Genomic DNA, 22960 nt, shown 5'->3' with positions numbered 1-22960 from the left:
CAGGCTTTGAAGCAAAGTCATTTCCATCAGCACAGTGATCCCAGCATGGCAGGAGTTGGAAGTGACCTCTGGAGATCATCCAGTCCAGTTTTGCTAGAGGAAAACCAGAGCAGCTTGCCCAGGGTTGCAATGTCCAAGTGGGTTTGGAATCTCTCCAGAGAAGGAGACTCCACATCCTTTCTGGGCAGGCTGCTCCAGGACTCCAGCACCTTCACAGTGAAGAAGTTTTCCTTAGGTTCAGGTGGTACCTCCTGGGTTTGTGCCCTTTGTGCTGTCTCGTGGTAGAGTCCTGCTTCTTAACATAAAAAACAGAGAATCACAGAATGGTTTAGGTTGGAAGGGACCTCAAAGCTCAGCCAGTTCCAATCCCCTGCCATAGGCAGGGACACCTCCCACTAGAACAGGTTGCTCAAGGCCTCATCCAACCTGGCCTTGAACACCTCCAGGGAGGTTGTGGAGCACAGAATCACCCAATGTGATCAAAGATCACATTGGGTGATTCTGTGCTCCACAACCTCCCTGGGCTACCTGTGCCAGTGTCTCACCACCCTCACTGCAAAGAACTTCTTCCTACAATCCAGTTTCAATCTCCCCTCTGCCAGTTTAAACCCATTCCTCCTCATCCTGTCATTACAAGACCTTGTCAATAGTCCCTCCCCAGCCTTCCTGTAGTCCCCTTCAGGTACTGGAAGGCCACTCCAAAGTCTCCAGGCTGCACAGCCCCAACTCTCTCAGCTTGTCCTCATAGCAGAGCTGCTGCAGCCCTCTGAGCATCTTGGTGGCCTCCTCTGGACTGGCTCCAACACTTCCATGCCCTTTCGTGCTAGGTGCTCCAGAAGTGCACCCAGGACTGCAGGTGGGGTCTGAGGAGAGCAGAGCCAAGGGGCAGAATCCCCTCCCTTGCCCTGCTGCTCACACTGCTCTTGCTGCAGCCCAGCACACGGCTGCTGTCTGGGCTGCACTCACACTGCCAGCTCAGCACCTCAAGGTCTTTCTTGGAGAGATGCTTTGCTCCCATGTCCCTGTTTAGTTGCCAGATCTAGTGCAGACCTAGGGCCTTGCCCTGAGCCAGCTTAGTTCTCATGCTCAGCCCACCCTGCATTAAGCATAAGCCAAGACAGGAGCTGTGCTGGGTGTTCTCCTGGGTTTCTTTCACCAAGCCAATCCAAGGTCTCACTCCAAGGTGGAGCCAATCACAGTATCATCAGGGTTGGAAGAGACCTCACAGATCATCAAGTCCAACCCTTTACCACAGAGCTCAAGGCCAGACCATGGCACCAAGTGCCACGTCCAATCCTGCCTTGAACAGCTCCAGGGACGGCGACTCCACCACCTCCCCGGGCAGCCCATTCCAGTGTCCAATGACTCTCTCAGTGAAGAACTTTCTCCTCACCTCAAGCCTAAATGTCTCTTGTTTATCTGCCTGGGGGACTCACTTTGAGTGTCCCTTTCTTTTCTAGTTCATGGATCGTCTGAAGCTGCTCTTGATGCCTCTGAAGCACCAGCCTGACTTCATCTACCTGCGCCACGTCCCGCTGCGCAGGGTCCACCTCTTCACCTTCCTGCAGGTGGTGTGCCTGGCCCTCCTCTGGATCCTCAAGTCCACTGTGGCTGCTATCATATTCCCTGTCATGGTAGGGGATGCTTTCCTTCACCTCTCCCCTTTTTCAGCCTGCACCTTGCACCCATGGGCATAGGCTCCCATGAATGGGACAGATCAGTGTGTACAGATAGCTGGGGGGTGGGGGTCAAGTGTCTGGGGCCAAGCTCAGCTTGGTGGTGCACAGCAATAAGCCAAGGAGCAATGGATACAAACTGGAACACAGAAAGTTTCAGCTCAACGTGAGGAGAAACTTCTTTACAGTGAGGGTGACAGAGCCCTGGAGCAGGCTGCCCAGACAGGTTGTGGAGTCTCTTTCTCTAGAGACTTTCAAGACCTGCCTGGATGCATTCCTCTGAGAACTACCCTGGGTGATGCTGGCTTAGCAGGGGAGTTGGACTCAGTGATCTCTGGAGGTCCTTTCCAACATCTAAGGTTCTGTGACTTTGTGAATGCAAAGTGTCCATGCCCAGCCATGGTGATGCTGCCTTGGCAGGGGAGTTGGACTCAATGATCTCTGGAGGTTCTTTCCAACATCTAAGGTTCTGTGACTTTGTGAATGCAAAGTGTCCATGCCCAGCCATGGTGATGCTGCCTTGGCAGGGGAGTTGGACTCAATGATCTCTGGAGGTCCTTTCCAACATCTAAGGTTCTGTGACTTTGTGAATGCAAAGTGTCCATGCCCAGCCATGGTGATGCTGCCTTGGCAGGGGAGTTGGACTCAATGATCTCTGGAGGTCCCTTCCAACATCTAAGGTTCTGTGACTTTGTGAATGCAAAGTGTCCATGCCCAGCCATGGTGATGCTGCCTTGGCAGGGGAGTTGGACTCAATGATCTCTGGAGGTCCTTTCCAACATCTAAGGTTCTGTGACTTTGTGAATGCAAAGTGACCGTGTCCAGCCAGCAGCTCAGGGCTCTGTGCCACTGCTGTAGGACTGCATGGGGTCAGCCTTGTCGTGGCTGCCTTCACATAAACCCTCTGGAGGGAAACAAGCCTGGCAAGTTAATTTTTTACCAGCAGGATGTAGTTGGCTTTCACCCTTCCCTGCTGCCAAGGTCAGGTTCAGCCTGGTTTCTCCCTGAGCTGCATCAACCAAGGAGAGGTGCAGGATCCTTCTTTTAGTGCCCACAGAAAATGTGTCCCCTGCTTTTAAACAACATAAAAGTGACAAAGCCAAGAGTGAGGCTTGGTTCTAAGAGGTGATCCAACAGGAGGGAAAGGATTAGCTCAAGCAAGAGCAAGACAGGGATTTCTTTTTCCTTGAACTTGAGTGCAAAGGTAATGCTGTTGATTCATGTTTCACATCAGAGGGTGGCATGGAAGTGTAATAATATGGAGCTTTGGTGGTGTGGAAGTTTGATGGTGTGGAAGATTGTTGGCATGGAGGTTTGATAACAAGAAGTTTGGTGGCATGGAAGCTTGATGTGGAGGTTTGGTGGCAAGGAAGCTTGGTGCCATGGAGGTTTGATATTGAAGTTTGATATGGTGGTTTGGTGGCTTGGAGGTGGCATGGAAGTTTGATATTGAAGTTTGATATGGAGGTTTGATAACAAGAAGTTTGGTGGCATGGAAGTTTGATATGGAGGTTTGGTGGCTTGGAAGTTTGGTGGCATGGAAATTTGGTGACATAGAAGTTTGGTGGCATGGAAGCTTGATATGGAGCTTGGTGGCATGGAAATTTGGTGACATGGATGTTTGGTGGCATGGAGGTTTGATATTGAAGTTTGATATGGAGGTTTGATAACAAGAAGTTTGGTGGCATGGAAATTTGGTGACATGGAAGTTTGGTGGCATGGAAGTTTGATATGGAGGTTTGGTGGCTTGGAAGTTTGGTGGCATGGAAATTTGGTGACATGGAAGTTTGGTGGCATGGAAGTTTGATATGGAGGTTTGGTGGCTTGGAAATTTGATATTGAAGTTTGATATGGAGGTTCGATAGCAAGGAAATTTGGTGGCATGGAAGTTTGATATGGAGGTTTGGTGGCATGGAAGTTTGGTGGCATGGAAATTTGGTGACATGGAGGTTTGGTGGCATGGAAGTTTGATATGGAGGTTTGGTGGCTTGGAAGTTTGATATTGAAGTTTGATATGGAGATTTGATAGCAAGGAAATTTGGTGGCATGGAAGTTTGATATGGAGGTTTGCTAACATGGAAGTTTGGTGGCATGGAAGTTTGATATGGAGGTTTGATAGCAAGGAAATTTGGTGGCATGGAAGTTTGATATGGAGGTTTGATAGCAAGGAAATTTGGTGGCATGGAAGTTTGATATGGAGGTTTGATAACATGGAAGTTTGGTGGCATGGAAGTTTGATAGGGAGGTTTGATAACATGGAAGTTTGGTGGCATGGAAGTTTGATAGGGAGGTTTGATAACATGGAAGTTTGGTGGCATGGAAGTTTGATAGGGAGGTTTGATAACATGGAAGTTTGGTGGCATGGAGGTTTGATATGGAGGTTTGATAACATGGAAGTTTGGTGGCATGGAGGTTTGATATGGAGGGTTGATGGCAAGGAAGTTTGATGGTGTGTAGGTTTGGCATCATGGAAGAATGAGAGCATGGAAGTTTGGTGGCTTGGAAGTCTGATAACATGGAGCTTTGGTGGCTTGGAAGTTTGATATGTAGGTTTGATGGCATCTAACTTGGATGCTATGGAAGTTTGGTGGCTTGGAAGTTTGGTGTGTGGGTTTGGTGGCATCTAGATCTGATGCTGTGGAAGTTTGGTGTGTAGGTTTGGTGGCATGGATGTTTGGTGGCATGGAAGTTTGATATGTAGGTCTGGTGGCATCTAAATCTGATGCTATGGAGGTTTGGTGTGTAGGTTTGGTGGCATCTAAATCTGATGCCATGGATGTTTGGTGTGTGGGTTTGGTGGCATCTAGAACTGATGCTGTGGAAGTTTGGTGTGTAGGTCTGGTGGCATCTAAATCTGATGCTATGGAGGTTTGGTGTGCAGTTTGGTGGCATCTAAATCTGATGCTATGGAGGTTTGGTGTGTAGGTTTGGTGGCATCTACATCTGATGCTATGGAAGTTTGGTGTATAGCTTTGGTGGCATCTAAATCTGATGCTATGGAGGTTTGGTGGCATCTACATCTGGTGCTATGGAGCTTTGGTGTGTAGGTTTGGTGGCATCTAAATCTGATGTTATGGAAGTTTGGTGGCATCTAAATCTGGTGCTATGGAGCTTTGGTGTGTAGGTTTGGTGGCATCTACATCTGATGCTATGGAAGTTAGGTGTGTGGGTTTGGCATCTAGAACTGATGCTGTGGAAGTTTGGTGTGTAGGTTTGGTGGCATCTAAATCTGATGCTATGGAAGTTAGGTGTGTAGGTTTGGTGGCATCTACATCTGATGCCATGGATGTTTGGTGTGTGGGTTTGGTGGCATCTAGAACTGATGCTGTGGAAGTTTGGTGTGTAGGTCTGGTGGCATCTAAATCTGATGCTATGGAGGTTTGGTGTGGAGGTTTGGTGGCATCTAAACCTGATGCTATGGAGGTTTGGTGTGTAGGTTTGGTGGGATCTACATCTGATGCTATGGAGGTTTGGTGTGTAGGTTTGGTGGCATCTACATCTGATGCCATGGAAGTTAGGTGTGAAGGTTTGGTGGCATCTAAATCTGATGCTATGGAGGTTTGGTGTGTAGGTCTGGTGGCATCTACATCTGATGCTATGGAGGTTTGGTGTGTAGGTCTGGTGGCATCTACATCTGATGCTATGGAGGTTTGGTGTGTAGGTTTGGTGGCATCTAAATCTGATGCTGTGTAGGTTTGGTGGCATGGATGTTTGGTGGCATGGAAATTTGATGGCATGCAAGTTTGGTGTGTAGGTTTGATGGCATGGAAGCTCAATCAAAGGTGTAAGATGCCTGCAAAGTCCTCCCTCTCTGCCTTTGCAGATCCTGGCACTGGTGGCAGTCAGAAAAGCCATGGACTACCTCTTCTCCCAGCACGACTTGAGCTTTCTTGATGACGTCATTCCAGAAAAGGACAAGAAGAAGAAAGAGGATGAGAAAAAGAAGAAGAAGAAGAAGGGCAGTGTGGACAGTGACAATGATGATGTAAGGAGCTTCCTGCTCTGGATGTTTCTAGCTAAGCTGATCCTGGGCATGGTCCCTGGTCCTTCCCAGCTCTGGGTCTGGCTCTTTGCCAGCCTCTTTTGAAGTGGACCAGTTTGGTCTTATACTGCTGCTGTAGCAAATCAACCCCAACTGAAGCCTCTTTCCTACGCTGCCTTCCCTTTTGCCCATGGCAGCAGCCTGTGGTAGGTGATGCTTGCCCTGCCCAAAGTGAGGTCCCACTTTGCACAAGGCACCTGCTGGGATGTCCTGCCCTCTGCTAGAACACCCTTCACCGCCCAGCCCTGCACAGCCTTCCCTCCTCTGCCTTTCTCCCCCATCATTGTCTCTTTTTTTTAGGAGGAGAGTGCTTCTCAGCAGCAGCAGCTCTGTTTCTCCTGCCTCTCTTCTGCCCTGCTTTTCCCATGGGTTGGGGTTTAATGGCTCTCCTGAAAAGCCCCTGTCGTGGCTGCTGATGGTGACCTCAGTGTTCTCAAAGCACACCTCCCCTTCTGCAGTGTCCTCTGGGCTTGCAGCGTGCCCTCAGCCAACTGCTGAGTGTGGGGACCTGCCTAGGCCAGCTCCATGTGCCTTAGGCTGCTCTGGCTTCTGCTGTGAGTAAAAGAAGAAGAAATGTGCCCCTTGTGCCTTCCAACATTCTTCTCTCCAGCCTTAAACCCAAGTGTTAAACCCAAGTTTATACTGAACCCAGGTTTCAACCCCAACTTGGTATTGAATCCAGGTTTAAACCCAAGTTTATATTGAATCTGAGTTTAAACCCTGAATTTATATTGAATCCAGGTATAAACCCAAATTTCAAGCCCAAGTTTATATTGAAGCCAGGTCTTAACTCAGGTTTCAAGCCCAAGTTTATATTGAAGCCAGGTCTTAACCCAGGTTTCAAGCCCAAGTTTATATTGAAGCCAGGTCTTAACTCAGGTTTCAAGCCCAAGTTTATATTGAAGCCAAGTTTCAAACCCAAGTTTATATTGAGGCCAAGTTTCAAACCCAAGTTTATATTGAAGCCAAGTTTCAAGCCCAAGTTTATATTGAATCCAGGTTTAAACCCAAGTTTCAAGCCCAAGTTTATAATGAACCCAAGTTTCAAGTCCAAGTTCATATTGAACCCAGGTTTAAAACCAAGTTTCAAGCCCAAGTTTATATTGAATCCAGGTTTAAACCCAAGTTTATATTGAATCTGAGTTTAAGCCCAAGTTTAAACCCTGAATTTATATTGAATCCAGGTATAAACCCAAATTTCAAGCCCAAGTTTATATTGAAGCCAGGTCTTAACTCAGGTTTCAAGCCCAAGTTTATATTGAAGCCAGGTCTTAACCCAGGTTTCAAGCCCAAGTTTATATTGAAGCCAAGTTTCAAGCCCAAATTTATATTGAATCCAGGTTTAAACCCACGTTTCAAGCCCAAGTTTATATTGAACCCAGGTCTTAACCCAAGTTTCAAGCCCAAATTTATATTGAACCCAAGTTTGAAGCCCAAGTTTATATTGAACCCAGGTCTTAACCCAAGTTTCAAGCCCAAATTTATATTGAACCCAAGTTTGAAGCCCAAGTTTATATTGAACCCAGGTCTTAACCCAAGTTTCAAGCCCAAGTTTACATTGAACCCAAGTTTGAAGCCCAAGTTTATATTGAATCCAGGTTTAAACCCAAGTTTCAAGACCAATTTTATATTGAACCCAGGAATTAACCCAAGTTTCAAGCCCAAGTTTATATTGAACCCAAGTTTGAAGCCCAAGTTTATATTGAATCCAGGTTTAAACCCAAGTTTCAAGACCAAGTTTATATTGAACCCAGGTCTTAACCCAAGTTTCAAGCCCAAATTTATATTGAACCCAAGTTTCAAGCCCAAGTTTATATTGAAGCCAGGTCTTAACCCAAGTTTCAAGCCCAAGTTTACATTGAAGCCAAGATTCAAACCCAGGTTTATACTGAGCCCAAGTTTAAACCCCAAATTCATATTGAACCCAGCTTTAATCCCAAGTTTATACTGATTCCAGGTGTAAACCCAAGTTTCAAACCCAACTTTATACTGAACCCAGGTTTAAACCCAAGTTTATGTTGGAGTGCTGAACTCTGTGCTTATATCATACCTTGGAGTCCTTGCTGGGCTCTTCAGCCAGCCAGCTCCCCTTTCCCTTTGTTCCTCCATCCTGGGAGGGTGAGGGTGAAGATGAGGGCTTCCTTCAGCAGGTAACTTTGTGCAAACCAAGATGAGAGGAGGCTTGTCCACGTTGAACAGTCAGCAAGGGTTTGGCTCCATCTCCTCCTTCATTCACTGAGTGGTTTGGGTTGGAAGGGACCTTGAAGATCATCCAGCTCCAACCACCTGCCATGGGTAGGGACACCTCTCACTAGCCCAGGTTGCTCAAAGCCTCATCCAGCCTGGCCTTGACTCTTGCATATCTTCAGAAGGAGGAAAAACCCCCTGAGAGGACTTGGAGAATCCAAAACCCCTCTAAGATCATCCAGTTCAACCATCAACCCAACACCACCATGGCCATCAAACCATGCCCCCCCAAGTGTCATGGCCACACCTTTCTTGAACCTCTGCATGGATGGGAACACCAATCCCTGAGCACACATCAACCACCCTGCACTCACTCTTAGCCACAGCTTCCAGATCTCTGATGGGATTTAAGCTATCTCCTCTCTCCTCCAGCTTTTGGTGACTTTTCAGGTTCAGGAGTTGACCTCATGGGTAAGACAACTGCTGCTAAAAGTCAATTCTTAACTCTTCTCAGATGGTTTCTTTTACAGCACTTTGGTTTTTACCAGCTTCCTGAACCTGGGTGTCAGTGGGTTGACTGTTTTCACCTTCTCCCTTCCAGAAATACATCCCCACCAAGCCAGTGGCTGTGGGTTTTGGTGGGATCAGAGCTCAGCACAGGGGCAGGTGGGCTTGGAATGAGCAGGGCAGCACTCGGCGTCGCTGGAGACCATGCTCAGCACGACTCAGGACTTGCCAAAAGCTCTCTCTGGGGTTTGCTAACAATGAGGGGCAGCAAAACAGGAGCTGCCATAAAGATGTTCAGTGATTTCACCATTTCCCCCTTCCAGCTTGCTTCACCCAGTAGGAATTAGTGCAATTAATTACTGCTTAATGAAATCTGCTCCAGGAAAACCCAAAGCACCTTGGATTTGTCTCTCATTTTGTGTCCAAAAGAGTCAGGATCCAGGCCAGGCCAGGCAACACTGTGGGCCATTAGCTTTAATTTCATTTCTGTTTGGGCTAATTGATTTATTTGCAGAGCCTGAAGTGCTGTGCAAGGGCTTCTGCTCCCCTTTGGGGTCTTCTTGCCAGCTGCAGGCAGGTTCTCTGTGCCCCCCTGAGTTTCAGGTGGTGAAGCTTGAAGAGGAGCAGCAGCAGTGCAGGAACTGCTGAGCACTTTTGAGGCTGCTTTGTTGCCAAGATCCAAGAGCTGCTGAGGCTCTTCACTCAGCTTAGAGATGGATCCTTAGAGAGGATTTAGGGGTGGCTTTATGGCTTCAGTGCCCTTCTGCAGAACCATCTTTAGATGAGGGATGCTTGTCCTTCAGCCTCCTAAAAACACTCCTGAGAAAAGAGAGGTCAGCCTGGCCTTGCCTGGGAGTTGAAAAAAGGATTCCAAGTACCTTACACTGAGCAAGGGCAGGTGGAGACCCCAGGAGACCCCCCTACACTTCTCTCTCCCCTCTCTCTGTCCCTTTCCCCCCTCTCTCTGTCCCTTTCCCCCCACCCCTTTCCCTTTCCCCCCATCTCTGTCCCCTTTCCCCCTCTCTCTCTGTCCCTTCCCCCTCTCTCTTTCCCTTTTCCCCCTCTCTTTCCCTTTTCCCCTTCTCTCTCTTTCCCTTTTCCCCCTCTCTCTCTTTCCCTTTTCCCCCTCTCTCTCTTTCCCTTTTCCCCCCCTCTCTCTGTCCCTTTTCCCCCCCCCGTCCCTTCCCCCCCCTCTCTGTCCCTTCCCCCCCCCCCGTCCCTTTTCCCCCCTCTCTCTGTCCCTTTTCCCCCCCCGTCCCTTCCCCCCCCTCTCTGTCCCTTCCCCCACCCCGTCCCTTCCCCCCCCCCTGTCCCTTTTCCCCCTCTCTCTCTGTCCCTTTTCCCCCTCTCTCTCTGTCCCTTTTCCCCCTCTCTCTCTGTCCCTTTTCCCCCTCTCTCTCTGTCCCTTTTCCCCCTCTCTCTCTGTCCCTTTTCCCCCTCTCTCTCTGTCCCTTTTCCCCCTCTCTCTCTGTCCCTTTTCCCCCTCTCTCTCTGTCCCTTTTCCCCCTCTCTCTCTGTCCCTTTTCCCCCCCTCTCTCTGTCCCTTTTCCCCCTCTCTCTCTGTCCCTTTTCCCCCTCTCTCTCTGTCCCTTCCCCCCCCCCCCCCCCTCTCCCCATCAAGGTGTCACTGAGCCTGGGCTGGACTCAGATAGGAACTGAGGCAGCCCAGCTTCAGGAACCTCTGCCCCACCATGCCTGGCTCTTGTGAAGTGGAGCTGCAACCCTGGGGTTCAGATAAATCACAGCAGGGTAAGATGCTTTGGTGAGCTCCTTAACAACCAAGCCCCAGCACTTTCTGCTACAAACAACCTTCCATTGGTATTTCCTGCAGCATATTCCAAGCTGGCCTGGGTGGTGCCTTAAAAAGCCATGGCAAAGGAGCCTGTGAGGTGGGGAGAGGGGAAGATAAGCAGCACAAGATCATCCTTTCAACCTGTGTTGCTTCCCAAGCCAAGGGAAAGTGTGGGGTGCAGTGGGGAACCAGCCAAGCTGGCTGCTGCTGCTTTATTTTCCCTCCTTTGTCTCTCCTCCAGAGCCACCCTGAAGGCTGCTTTGTGAGTCTGTGGCAGACCATGAAAATGTTCTAAGACCTTTTACACGTTTCTTTCACAGTCTGACTGCCCTTACTCAGAAAAAGTCCCAAGTATTAAAATCCCAATGGACATCATGGAGCAGGAACCTTTCCTAAGTGATAGCAAACCTGCTGACAGTGAGTAGAAACCAACCTCTTGCATGCCTGCTTGACTCTGACTTGCACTACCAACCTAGAGATGTCTTTAGTGATGGCTTTTGGAGAACTGCTTTTCCTTGTGGGTTTGGGGCTTGGGGTTCCCCCTCCCCCCTCCTCTCTTTTTAATTGTTTTTTTTAGTTTCCAGGCCTCTGATTTAGGACAGATTTTGGGGGGGGGGGAGGGTTGGGAGTTGTTGGTTTTTCTTTGCTCCTTACCAATTTGATGTTGTTCCTTCTGGTGCCTCCAGCTTGCTGCTCTTTTAACCAGCTACTAACAGGTCTCTGGGCCAGTCTGCTCTTTTCCCCCTCTTGTGTTAACCCCACTGATGGTTCCACTGATTTTTTTTTTTTTCCCCTCTGAGCCTAGTGTCCTGGATGGGCAGCAAGTCCAAACCTTCCCCCTCCACCCCCACCACACACTGTCCCCTTGCTGTTTGTTTCCTTAGGTGCCAAGCAGCCACACAACCCCACGCTTAAAAGAAGCCACTTAAGCTCATCATTGATCATCAGCAGTTGTCCATTAACCTATTTCCCTTCTTAGGTGATTCTTAGCTTTTGTGCTCCTCTGCTTCCTTTCAATTCCTCCATCAATGCTCAGAATGGATGATGATCATCTTAATTTTCAGTCCTTTTCACCTGCCATGTGCTAAGCTTTTAAGGGAGGAAGAGCAACCAGCTCCAGTGTGTTAAAATGGGATGAGTAGTTGACATAAAGACTCAGGTTTGTCATGGAACCATGGAATTGTTTGGGCTGGAAAAGACCTTCCAGGCCATTGAATCCAACCATTGACCCAACACCACCACAGCCATTAAGGCATAGAATCATTGAATTAGTTGGGTTGGAAAAGACCTTCAAGGGTGCTGTGTCCAAACTTTGACCCAACACCACCATGGCTGCTAGAGCATAGAATTGTTGGGTTTGGAGAAGCTCTCTCTGAGGTCATTGAGTCCAACTTCTGACCCAACACCACCTTGGCTGCTAGAGTATAGAATTGTTGGGGTTGGAGAAGCTCTCTCTGAGGTCATTGAGTCCAACTTTTGACCCAACACCACCTTGGCTGCTAGAGCATAGAATTGTTGGGGTTGGAGAAGCTCTCTCTGAGGTCATTGAGTCCAACTTTTGACCCAACACCACCTTGGCTGCTAGAGCATAGAATTGTTGGCATTGGAGAAGCTCTCTCTGAGGTCATTGAGTCCAGCTTCTGACCCAACACCACCATGGCTGCTAGAGTATAGAGTTGTTTGGGTTGGAGAAGCTCTCTCTGAGGTCATTGAGTCCAGCTTCTGACTCAACACCACCATGGCTGCTAGACCATAGAGTTGTTGGGGTTGGAGAAGCTCTCTCTGAGGTCATTGAATCCAGCTTTTGGTCCAACACCACCATGGCTGCTAGACCATAGAGTTGTTGGGGTTGGAGAAGCTCTCTCTGAGGTCATTGAGTCCAACTTTTGACCCAACACCACCATGGCCATTAGACAATAGAATTGTTTGGGTTGGAGCAGCCCTCTAAGATCACTGACTCCAACCATCAACCCAGCACCACCGTGGCCACTAATCCATCCCCCCAGGTGCCAGGTCTTCATGTTTTATTGAACACCTCCAGGGGTGGGGACTCCACCACCTCCCTGGGAAAGCTATTCCAATGCCTGACTGTGACAGGCCAGGTGGGACAGTGAGGTTAACAGTGAGGACATGTCCCCACCCTGGGTCAGGAGAGGAAAGCCATTAGAAGAGGCAGCAAGCCACCTCTTTCCTCACTAAGAGGTTGGGTGTGACAGCGAGGAGCACAGGGTAGCTAAAGTGGTGTAGGTGCAAGGTAAGTGGCCAGAATTAAAGGTGGTGAAGTCCTGGGCAATGAGACTTTGGTCCTATTGGGTTTTATCTTGGAGGAGAGAGATAGAGAGAGGAGTGTTGTGACTTCCCAGCTGTGAAGCCCACCTGGCAGGCAGCCAGCAGTGAAAGAAAGCTTGGTCAAGTAGATGAGACAATGCTGGAGAACCTGAGGCTGGGCTTGAGGAGCCACCAGTTGCTGCAGGCAGTGTCAAACTGGACTCTCCTTTTCCCTCCCCAACAGGAGAAAAGTCACCAACATTCCTTGAGCGCCATACGTCGTGCTGATACAATTCCTTTCCTTCAGTCACACACCATGCCAAGGTAGGCACCTGACAGTGCTTGGGCTGATGGCTCCTCAAAAGCATCTCAGCTACTTCACAGCATCCTGAAAGTCAGTGAGGCAAAGTTGCTGTCCCCTTGTAGGGTACTCTGAAAGTGCCCTTGGAGGAGATTCGTTCCCCCTTATCAGAGGTGGGAAATAAACAGCAGCAGCGAGGAAGGGGCAAGGAGCAAGCTCTAGAAGCTCAGCCCCAGTTTAGGGCCACCTTGGGCCTCCCAGTGTCAAGAGTTGGGTCTAAACCAGGGCAGCAGTAATCCTCAGCATTGTCTGGACTTCTAAGTGCTGGAGAGCCTGGGAGGTTCATCTCAGTGGCTGTGACCAGATGATTTCAAAGGCAGCTTCAGGAGCGTTGCCACAGCTTGGTGGGAAGCTCAAGTGCTGGGCACTTGGTGCTCCTCAGGGGGTGAAATTGGTAGGCTTAACTCCTGGTAGGCCTGGGTCACTGGGAGACTGTGCTAGCAGAAGTCCTGAGCACAGAAGACAATGTTAGAACCTGGAGGTGGTCACTGTGCTGTAGGACCTGGAGGTGGTCCTCATGTGTTAGGACCTGGAGGTGGTCCCCATGTGTTAGGAGCTGGAGGTGGTCCTCATGGAGTAGGACCTGGAGGTGGTCCTCACACTGTAGGACCTGGAGGTAGTCCCCATGTGTTAGGAGCTGGTGATCCCTGTGCTCTAGGAGCTGGAGGTGGTCCACACACTGTAGGAGTTGGAAGTGGTCCCCATGTGTTAGGACCTGGAGGTGGTCCCCATGCTGTAGGACCTGGAGGTGGTCCCCATGTGTTAGGAGCTGGAGGTTGTCCCTGTGCTGTAGGACCTGGAGGTGGTCCCCATGTGTTAGGAGCTGGAGGTTGTCCCTATGCTGTAGGACCTGGAGGTGGTCCCCATGTGTTAGGAGCTGGAGGTTGTCCCTATGCTGTAGGACCTGGAGGTGGTCCCCATGTGTTAGGAGCTGGAGGTTGTCCCTATGCTGTAGGACCTGGAGGTGGTCCCCATGTATTAGGAGCTGGAGGTTGTCCCTATGCTGTAGGACCTGGAGGTAGTCCCCATGTGTTAGGAGATGATGATCCCTGTGCTCTAGGAGCTGGAGGTGGTCCACACACTGTAGGAGTTGGAAGTGGTCCTCATGTGTTAGGACCTGGAGGTGGTCCCCATGTGTTAAGAGCTGGTGGTCCCCACCTTGTATGATCTAGAGGTGGTCCCCACACTGTAAGACCTGGAGGTAGTCCTCACCCTGACCTTGGTCTTTCTTTTTCTCCACAGCCCTCCACGAACTCCGGTCAAAGTTGTGCCTCAAATTAGAATAGAAGTGGAGCCTGCAGACCATGGTTACTTCTGGAGGAGCAAGGGAACAGAAACCACTTTGTAACTCGTCTGTCCAACCTCGTCTGGGCTTTCTTTTGTCATTAGCCAAACCCCCCCCTGCTCCCCAGGCCCCTCTTCACCCCACCTGCTGACCAAGACTGGCGTGGCTCCCGGTGCAGAGAGGTGTTGGGGTGTGCCTGTCCCCCTCCTTTGTCATCCAGCAGAACCAAACCAACCCCTCCAAGTCGATGGGATGGAAGAGGCTGGAAGAAAGTGCTGCTAAATCAGTGAGCTCCTGGAAAGCCACGCCTGGGAGTCGAGGCAGGAAGGAAGAGGAGAGGAGGATGCTCTCTTTGCTCCCAGAGCAGACAGCAAAGTCTCCTTTTCCTATGCCACCCTGTTGAGTTTTGGGTTGATTTCGGAAGGGGTTGGGTTTGGTTTGGGTTTGTTATTATTTTTTAAGAGCAAACACTTAAATGGACTTAAATCTTGACAGGTTCCTTCAAGAGTCTTGGTTATTATTATTATTGTTATTATTCCTTTTGTTCCTGGATTATTTTGTTTAAATTATGGGGGGGGGGAGTTTAACCTACAACTTTCTTTTTGAGCTTTGGTTTTGTTTTGGTTCCTTTGGGCTTTGATTTTGTTTTGGTTCCTTTGGGCTTTGGTTTTGGTTCCTTTTGGCTTTAATTTTGGTTTTGGTTTGGTTCCTTTGGTCTTTGGTTTTGTTTTGGTTCTTTTGGGCTTTGGTTTTGGTTTGGTTCCTTTTGGCTTTGGTTTTGATTTTGATTTGGTTCCTTTGGGCTTTGGTTTTGGTTTGGTTCCTTTGGGCTTTGGTTTTGATTTTGATTTGGTTCCTTTGGGCTTTGGTTTTGATTTTGATTTGGTTCCTTTGGGTCTTGGTTTTGGTTTGGTTCCTTTGGGCTTAGGTTTTATTTTCATTCTGGTTCTTTTGGGCTTTGATTTTGATTTGGTTCCTTTGGGCTTTGGTTTTGTTTTGGTTCCTTTGGGCTTTGATTTTGGTTTGGTTCCTTTGGGTCTTGATTTTGGTTTGGTGGCTTTGGTTTTATTTTCATTCTGGTTCCTTTGGGACTTGGTTTTGTTTGGCTCCTTTGGGCTTTGATTTTGTTTTCCTTCCTTTGGGCTTTGGCTTTGTTTTGGTTCCTTTGGGCTTTGATTTTGATTTGGTTCCTTTGGGCTTTGGTTTTGGTTTGGTTCCTTTGGGCTTTGGTTTTGATTTTGATTTGGTTCCTTTGGGCTTTGGTTTTGGTTTGGTTCCTTTGGGCTTTGGTTTTGGTTTGGTTCCTTTGGGCTTTGGTTTTATTTTCATTCTGGTTCCTTTGGGCTTTGGTTTTGTTTGGTTCCTTTGGGCTTTGGTTTTGGTTTGGTTCCTTTGGGCTTTGATTTTGGTTTGGTTCCTTTGGGTCTTGGTTTTGTTTTGGTTCCTTTGGGCTTTGGCTTTGTTTTGGTTCCTTTGGGCTTTGGTTTTGATTTTGTTTGGCTCCTTTGGGCTTTGATTTTGTTTTGCTTCCTTTGGGCTTTGGCTTTGTTTTGGTTCCTTTGGTCTTTGGTTTTGGTTTGCTTCCTTTGGGCTTTGGTTTTGTTTTGCTTCCTTTGGGCTTTGGTTTTATTTTTGTTTTAGTTCCTTTGGGTTTGGTTTTGTTTTGGTTCCTTTGGGCTTTGGTTTTGGTTTTGTTTTGGTTCCTTTGGGCTTTGGTTTTGATTTTGTTTTGGTTCCTTTGGGCTTTGGTTTTATTTTTGTTCCTTTTGGTTTTGTTTTGGTTCCTTTGGGCTTTGGTTTTGATTTTGTTTTGGTTCCTTTGGGCTTTAGTTTTATTTTTGTTCCTTTTGGTTTTGTTTTGGTTCCTTTGGGGTTTTTGGTTATTTTTTTGTGCTCAAATTTTTTTAACTCTTTTTTTTTAATGCCTATAAAGAAAAAGACAAAAAAAAATACCCCAAAACCCCCCAACCCAAGCAGGATTTTTTTAAATGTTTCTTTTATTCTCTTGTTTCCTGCAGCAGGAAATTTCTAGTTCTGGAGTAGTTTCTACCTCTTATTTCTAGATGCTAGGCTTTTCTGTACATATATATATAAAAGAAACAAAAAAGATGGATAAAAAAGACCCCAAAAACCCCTAACAACAAAAAAAAAAAAAAAAAGGAGAAAAAAAAAATCCCAAACCACCCAAAATCATCTCTAAAAATGTGATTTTTGGTCTGGTTTTAATACCCAAGCCACAGCATCTCCCCAAGCCATGGTTGGTGCAAAGGCTGAGCGCCTTCTACATCTGCAAGCTTGGCTTTGGGGTTGTGTTGGGTTTCACTTTGGTGTTTGGGGGTTTTTGGTTGGTTGGTTTGGGGGTTGTATTTTAGATGTTTTAATCCTGAATCTGAAGTTGGTGATGAAGGAGATGGGAGAGAGAGGTGGGACTGAAAGGGGTTTTGTTTTAGGACCGAGGCGTAGCAGTGGTAAGAGGCAGGTTGGGAGGCTACCCACAGCAGTGGGCAGAGAGTGGTGGGACTTGAGGTGGTGATGATGGTGGTGGAGTTAAGTGGTAGGAGAAAGGAGTTTGTGCACCTTTGTGTGTGGATGTGAGGAGGTCCCAGGAGTGCCTCAGGCATGGTGGAGGAGGAAGGCAGTTGAGGAAGGGCGGCTGCGATGTTTCTCAGGGTCAAAAACATCTGCTTCCTCCAGCATCCCACAGCATCTACAGAAGTACCTTCTCTGGGGACTTTCTGAACCCACCTGGATGCCTTCCTGTGTGACCTGCCCAAGGTGACCCTGCTCTTGCAGGGGGAATTGGACTGAATGATCTCCAGAGGTCCCTTCCAACCACTGCTGTTCTGTGATTCACCCTCCAAACCATCTACATCCTCCAGCATCTCACAGCATCTACAGAAGTACCTTCTCTGGGGACTTTCTGAACCCACCTGGATGTATTCTTATGTGACCTGCCCTAGGTGACCCTGCTCTTGCAGGGGGAATTGGACTGAATGATCTCCAGAGGTCCCTTCCAACCACTACTGTTCTGTGATTCACCCTCCAAACCATCTACATCCTCCAGCATCCCACAGCATCTACAAAAGTACCTTCTCTGGGGGCTTTCTAGACCCACCTGGATGTATTCTTATGTGACCTGCCCAAGGTGACCCTGCTCTTGCAGGGGGAATTGGACTGAATGATCTCCAGAGGTCCCTTCCAACCACTACCGTTCTGTGATTCACCCTCCAAACCATCTACATCCCCCACAGCATCTACAGAATCTCCTCTGGGGACTTTCTGAACCCACCTGGATGCCTTCCTGTGTGACCTGCCCAAGGTGACCCTGCTCTGGCAGGGGGAGTTGTACTGGATGATCTCCAGAGGTCCCTTCCAACCACTACCATTCTGTGATTCTTCCTCAGCATGGTCCTAGACCCATCCATCTGCCCATGGTGATGAATCAGAAGCAAGCAGGCAAGGACTTTCAAGGCCTGTCTGGATGTGTTCCTCTGTGACCTGAGCTAGATTGTGTGGTCCTACTCTGGCAGGAGGTGTTGGACTTGATGATCTCTTTGGGTCCCTTCCAAGCCCTAACATCCTGTGACTGGGCATGGCCAGGTGTTGGTTTCAAAGGAGGTGAGGAGATAGCACCTTGGAAGGGATGGTGGATGTCTTCTCTGCACCTTGTCTCCAAAGGTACTTGTGTAGGCTTCACCAGGGCATTTCTGTGATGAAAGATGAAGACTACATCTAACCCACTAAAACCTTCATCCAGCAGAGAAGAAGAAACCCAAGCCCAGCTGCATGAGCTTGTTCCCCAAGGAGAAGGATCCCACCACAGGGGACAGGCACATGGCTGCTGCTTTCATCCTGGCAAAGCCAAAGTCCACCTTGGTTAAGCAAATGGAGGTCCATGATGGTACTGAGACCTTGCATGCATCTACTCCACTTGTAGGAGCCCTATGGGTGATGTGGTCTTGGAGCAGATGATCCTTGAGGTCTCTTCTGACCTGGTGTTCCATGGTGCTCTGAGTAGAAGCAGCTGCCCACCTCACTTTGCCTGTGCTTCAAGGAGAAGTTGATAGGCACCATGGTGGTCTGAGCTTGATCTGCTGTGAATGGTCATTGGTACAGAGGGATGATGGAGCTGCAGAGGAACCAATATGTGTGCACCCTCCTGCATTCCCCTGCTTCTTCTCCAGGGGCCTGTGTGGGCTCCACCTGGCATCATGGCAACCTTCTGCTTTGGAAAGGCTGGGGAGGTGTTGGAAGCAGCCAGACAAGGAGCAGCTGGGTGATCCTTGTCACTGTCTGGAGGACGGACAACCTCTGGGCCATGCATTGCCAACCTTCAACTAATGGTCTCCATCCCTTGGTGAACTCAAGTCCCTGGTATGGACTCCAACATCACCTGTGGAGGATGTGGGAGCTGATTTTGTAGGGGGTCTCCAGAACTGATGGAGGAAAGGTGAAGCCAGATGAGTGGGGAAGCAGCTTTCCTGCTCCAGGTAGGCCCTGTGCCAGATGAGTAGAGAGGCAGTTTTCCTGCTCCAGGTAGGCTCCATGGGTAGGACACTGCACCCACATCCCATGTGCACCTTCCCATCTGGTCCATCTGTCCACAAAAATGAGGTCTTCCACTTCTGAACTGTGTTAAATGTACTTGAAATGTGTTGACTGCTGATCTAGAGCTTTCTTCTGGACTGGAACCCAAGGGAGCTGTTGGAAGAGAGGGTAGCCTTGCTGGAGAGATGGGACAAAGGTTTCTGTGGCTTCCCAGGAAGAGCACACAGCTCTGGTGAGAAGAGCTGGAGATGTTTCCTTTCCTGCTGCCTGATGGCTGCCACTTTGCTGGTGGTTGTGTCTCTCCCCTTGGCTTTTCCTTTGTGACTCTCCCCTTGGCTTTTCCTTTGTGTCTCTCCCCTTGGCTTTTCCTTTGTGTCTCTCCCCTTGGCTTTTCCTTTGTGTCTCTCCCCTTGAGTGTTCCTTTGTGTCTCTCCCCTTGGCTTTTCCTTTGTGTCTCTCCCCTTGGCTTTTCCTTTGTGTCTCTCCCCTTGGCTTTTCCTTTGTGTCTCTCCCCTTGAGTGTTCCTTTGTGTCTCTCCCCTTGAGTGTTCCTTTGTGTCTCTCCCCTTGGCTTTTCCTTTGTGTCTCTCCCCTTGGCTTTTCCTTTGTGTCTCTCCCCTTGGCTTTTCCTTTGTGTCTCTCTCCTTGGCTTTTCCTTTGTGTCTCTCCTCTTGAGTGTTCCTTTGTGTCTCTCCCCTTGGGTTATCCTTTCACGAAACCCCAGGAAACCAAACACCAAGAGAGCAACCAAGAGCTGGCACCAGGAGAAGAGACACAAAGACATCTCCACTGCACTTCACTTGGCAAAGAAAGCTTCTCCTGGACCAGAATTGGGTGTTCTGTGGTGGGGGAGAAACAAAGCTGAGCGAGCACCTCTGGGAAGAGATGTGGGGACTGACCCAAAGCCCTCTGAGGAGGCCATCAAGGGATGACCTTCCCAGAGCAGAACAAAGGCAGGTCCCACTCAGCAGTGGGACCACCTGGTAGCTACCCAAGCAAAGACCTCAAGACAGCCACCCAGGTGGGACCACTACCACATGAGAGCCACCTTGGTGGAACCCCATAACAACCACCTTGGTGGGACCCCCCCCTAACCACCACCCAGCTGCAGCCAGCTTTATCCCAGCCCCTGGAGCATGGTAGCCAGGAGGCTGTGGCTGTCAGGGTGGCAGGATACATCTCTTCTTTGTCTTTTTAGTGTGGGGGGTTTTGGGGTGCTTTTGGTTTTGGTTTGGAACCAACAGGCACTGTCAGCTCCTTTTTTGTTTGTCTTAACTGCTTTTAATCCTTCACAAGTTTTGCTTGGGAGGAAAGAAGGAAAAAAAAAACACCACCCCAAAACTTGGGTGGAAAATGAAGTGGATTGAGGTGGAGGAATGAAGAGGAAAAAAAAAAAGCCCCAAGAAAGGGAAAGGAAATGAAAAGGCAGAAAACATTTCACTGTATTAAAAAGAATTTGATTTGATTTTGATTTTGGTTTGATTTTGGTTTGATTTTGGTTTGATTTTGGTTTGTTGGGTTTTTTGTTTTGTTTTGTTTTGTTTTTCTTTCTCTTTCCAATTCATATAACCCAGGAAACTCCTCAATAACATCCTAGACTTTCTACAGTCCTTTTGCTTTTGTTTCTGAAGCTTTTCTGTTTGTGACTTTTTATGGAATAAAAATAACAACAACAACAACAAAAAAAAAACCCAATGAAAATACACTTAAAAAAAACCCACAAAAAACCCCAAACAGATAAAAAAAAACAAAGAGAAGAAAGACCAGAGGGAAAAAAAAAAAGAGGAAAAAAAACCAAACAGGAAAAACAAACAGGAAAAAAAAAAACAAATAGAAAAAAAAAAAAGGAAAAAAATGAAACAAACAGGAAAAAAAACCAAATAGGGAAAAAAAGAAGAAAAATACAATCAGGAAAAAAACAGAGAAAAAAACCAAACAGGGAAAAAAAACCAAACAGGTGAAAAAAAAAGGGAAAAAAAACCAATCAGGAAAAAAAATGGAAACCCAAACAAAACAGGAAAAAACCAAACAAAACAGAAAAAACAAACAGGAAAAAAGAAAACAACAAAAAAAAGCAAACAGGAAAAAAATCAAACAGGGGAAAAAAAAACAACAGAAAGAAAACCAGGAAAAAATAAACAGGAAAAAAAAAACCAGAGAAAAAAAGTCAAACAGGAAAAAAAAAACAAACAGGGAAAACAAACACGAGGAAAAAAACTGGGAAAAAAAAACAGGGGGCAAAAAAAAAAAGGAGGAAAAAAAACAGGGGGAAAAAAAAACAGAAAAAAGATAAACAGGAAAAAAACAAACAGGGAGAAAAAAACAAACGGGAAAAAAATAAACAGAGAAAAAAAAAACGTGAAAAAAGCAAACGGAAAAAGAACAGGGGAAAAAGAGGGAACAAAAAAAGGGGGGGGGGGGAACTGTGGGAAAAAAGCAGAAAAAAAAAACAGAAAAAAAAAACAGGAAAAAAACAAACAGGGAAAAAAAAACAGAGAAAAAGAACAGGAAAAAAGGAACAAAAAAAAAAGGGGAAAAAACAAAAAACAAAAAACCAGGAAAGAAAAACAGGAAAAAAAAACAGGAAATAACCAAACAGGGGAAAAAAAGAGGGGGGAAAAAAAAATGGGGGAAAAAATAAAGGGGGGGGGGGGGAAACAGGAAAAAAAAATAGGGAGCAAAAACAAAGAGAAAAAAAAAGGCAGGGGAAAAAAAACAGAAAAAAAAGGCAGGGGAAAAAAAACAGAAAAAAAAAACAGGGAAAAAAAATGAACAAAAAAAAACCAAAGAGAAAAAAAAAGCAGGGAAAAAATCAGAAAAAAAAAAAACCAAACAAAAAAACCAGGAAAAAACTAAATAGGAAAAAACCCCACACAGAAACCAAACCAAAACAAGCAACCAGAAAAAACCAGACCCCCCCCCCACCTCTTGCATCACTCTGGTGTAGCTCTGCTGGGGGCTGGGCTGGGTTGCACCCTGAGCAGTGTGCAGCTGCCAGCAAGTGAAGCAGCAGTGCCAGTCTGCTGGAGGGTAGGGAGGCCCTGCAGAGGGGTTTGGATGGGCTGGAGCCATGGGCAGGAGGTTTAACCAGGCCAGGTGCTGGGTCATGCACTTTGGCCACAACAACCCCTAGCAGCCCTATGGGCTGGGGACAGAGTGGCTGAGAGCTGCCTTGGTGGAAAGGGACCTGGGGGTGTTGGTGGGCATCGGCTGAATGTGAGCCAGCAGTGTGCCCAGGTGGGCAAGAAGGGCAGCAGCATCCTGGCCTGGGTCAGAAATGGTGTGAGCAGCAGGAGCAGGGAGGTGTGGTGGTGCCCCTGTGCTCAGCACTGGTGAGACCACACCTGGAGTACTGCGTCCAGCTTTGGTCACTGTAGGATAGGAGGGACACTGAGGGGCTGGAGTGGGGCAGAGAAGGGTGATGAGGATGGGGAGAGGGCTGGCAAACATGGCCTGGGAGGAGCAGCTGGAGGTGTTTAGTCTGGAGAAGAGGAGGCTGAGAGGGGACCTTAATGCCCTCTACAAGGGGGGAAAGCTGCAGTGCTGTAAGGTGTGAGCAAACACTTCAGGGAACAACAGGAGGAGGCAGAAAAAGCCTCTTAGAAGCCTGGAAGGGCTTCTAAAGAAAGCCCAGCAGGAGGAGGGAAGCAAATCCAACCCTGATGATACTGTGATACTGTGAAATCCACCAACCACAGTTAACACAGCTGCTTCTTCCCAGGGGAGAGCTGCAGAGTCACTACAGAATCCGTCAAGGGAAGGACCTGACCTCTACAACTACCTAAAAGGAGGTTGTGGTGAGGCTGGAGCTGGTCTATTCTCCTGAAGTACTGATGCTAGGACAAGAGGAAGTGGCCTCAAGTTGAGTCAGGGGAGGTTTAGGTTGGATGTTGGGAGGTCAGGCACTGGAACAGGCTGCCCAGGGAGGTGGTGGAGTCACCATCCCTGGAGGTGTTTAAGAGGAGAGTGGATGTGGTGCTGGAGGCTATGGTTTAGTGATGAAGGATGCTGGGATGAAGGTTGGACTGGCTGATCCTGGTGGTCCTTTCCAGCCATAGCCATTCATAGGGCTGAGATGTTGTGCTGAGGGCTTTGGTTTAGTCAGGGACTTGTCAGTGTGAAACTAATGATTGGACTCAGTGATCTTGAAGGTCTTTTCCAATCTAAGAAATGCTGTGAGTCTGTGATTGCTTCTGTGAGTTATGTCCCAGGTTAGGGTGGATCCCTCCCCCCTGTAGAATAAACTCACTCCAGCAGAAGCAGCAAGGGGAAGGTCCAAGCTGTGCTTCCAGACA

At 48.0% G+C, this 22960-nt stretch overlaps 1 protein-coding gene across 3 annotated transcripts in view; it reads left to right on the top strand.

The window, feature by feature from the left end:
- SLC4A4 (solute carrier family 4 member 4) overlaps positions 1–14165 on the top strand; it is a 227964-nt gene extending 213799 nt beyond the window's left edge. For all 3 annotated transcript variants that reach the window (XM_064149691.1, XM_064149690.1, XM_064149689.1), the window contains 5 exons: positions 1461–1634; positions 5500–5661; positions 10525–10621; positions 12717–12796; positions 14076–14165. In XM_064149691.1, the coding sequence (XP_064005761.1) occupies positions 1461–1634; positions 5500–5661; positions 10525–10621; positions 12717–12760 (477 nt within the window). In that variant the 3' untranslated portion in view covers positions 12761–12796; positions 14076–14165. The remainder of the gene's footprint in view (positions 1–1460; positions 1635–5499; positions 5662–10524; positions 10622–12716; positions 12797–14075) is intronic.
- The last annotated feature ends 8795 nt before the right edge of the window (positions 14166–22960 follow it).

The sequence above is a fragment of the Pogoniulus pusillus genome, chromosome 10 (assembly GCF_015220805.1).
Source record: "Pogoniulus pusillus isolate bPogPus1 chromosome 10, bPogPus1.pri, whole genome shotgun sequence".
Taxonomy (NCBI): domain Eukaryota; kingdom Metazoa; phylum Chordata; class Aves; order Piciformes; family Lybiidae; genus Pogoniulus; species Pogoniulus pusillus.
Note: the sequence above shows the minus strand (reverse complement) of the source record. Positions and strands in the feature narration are given on the sequence as shown.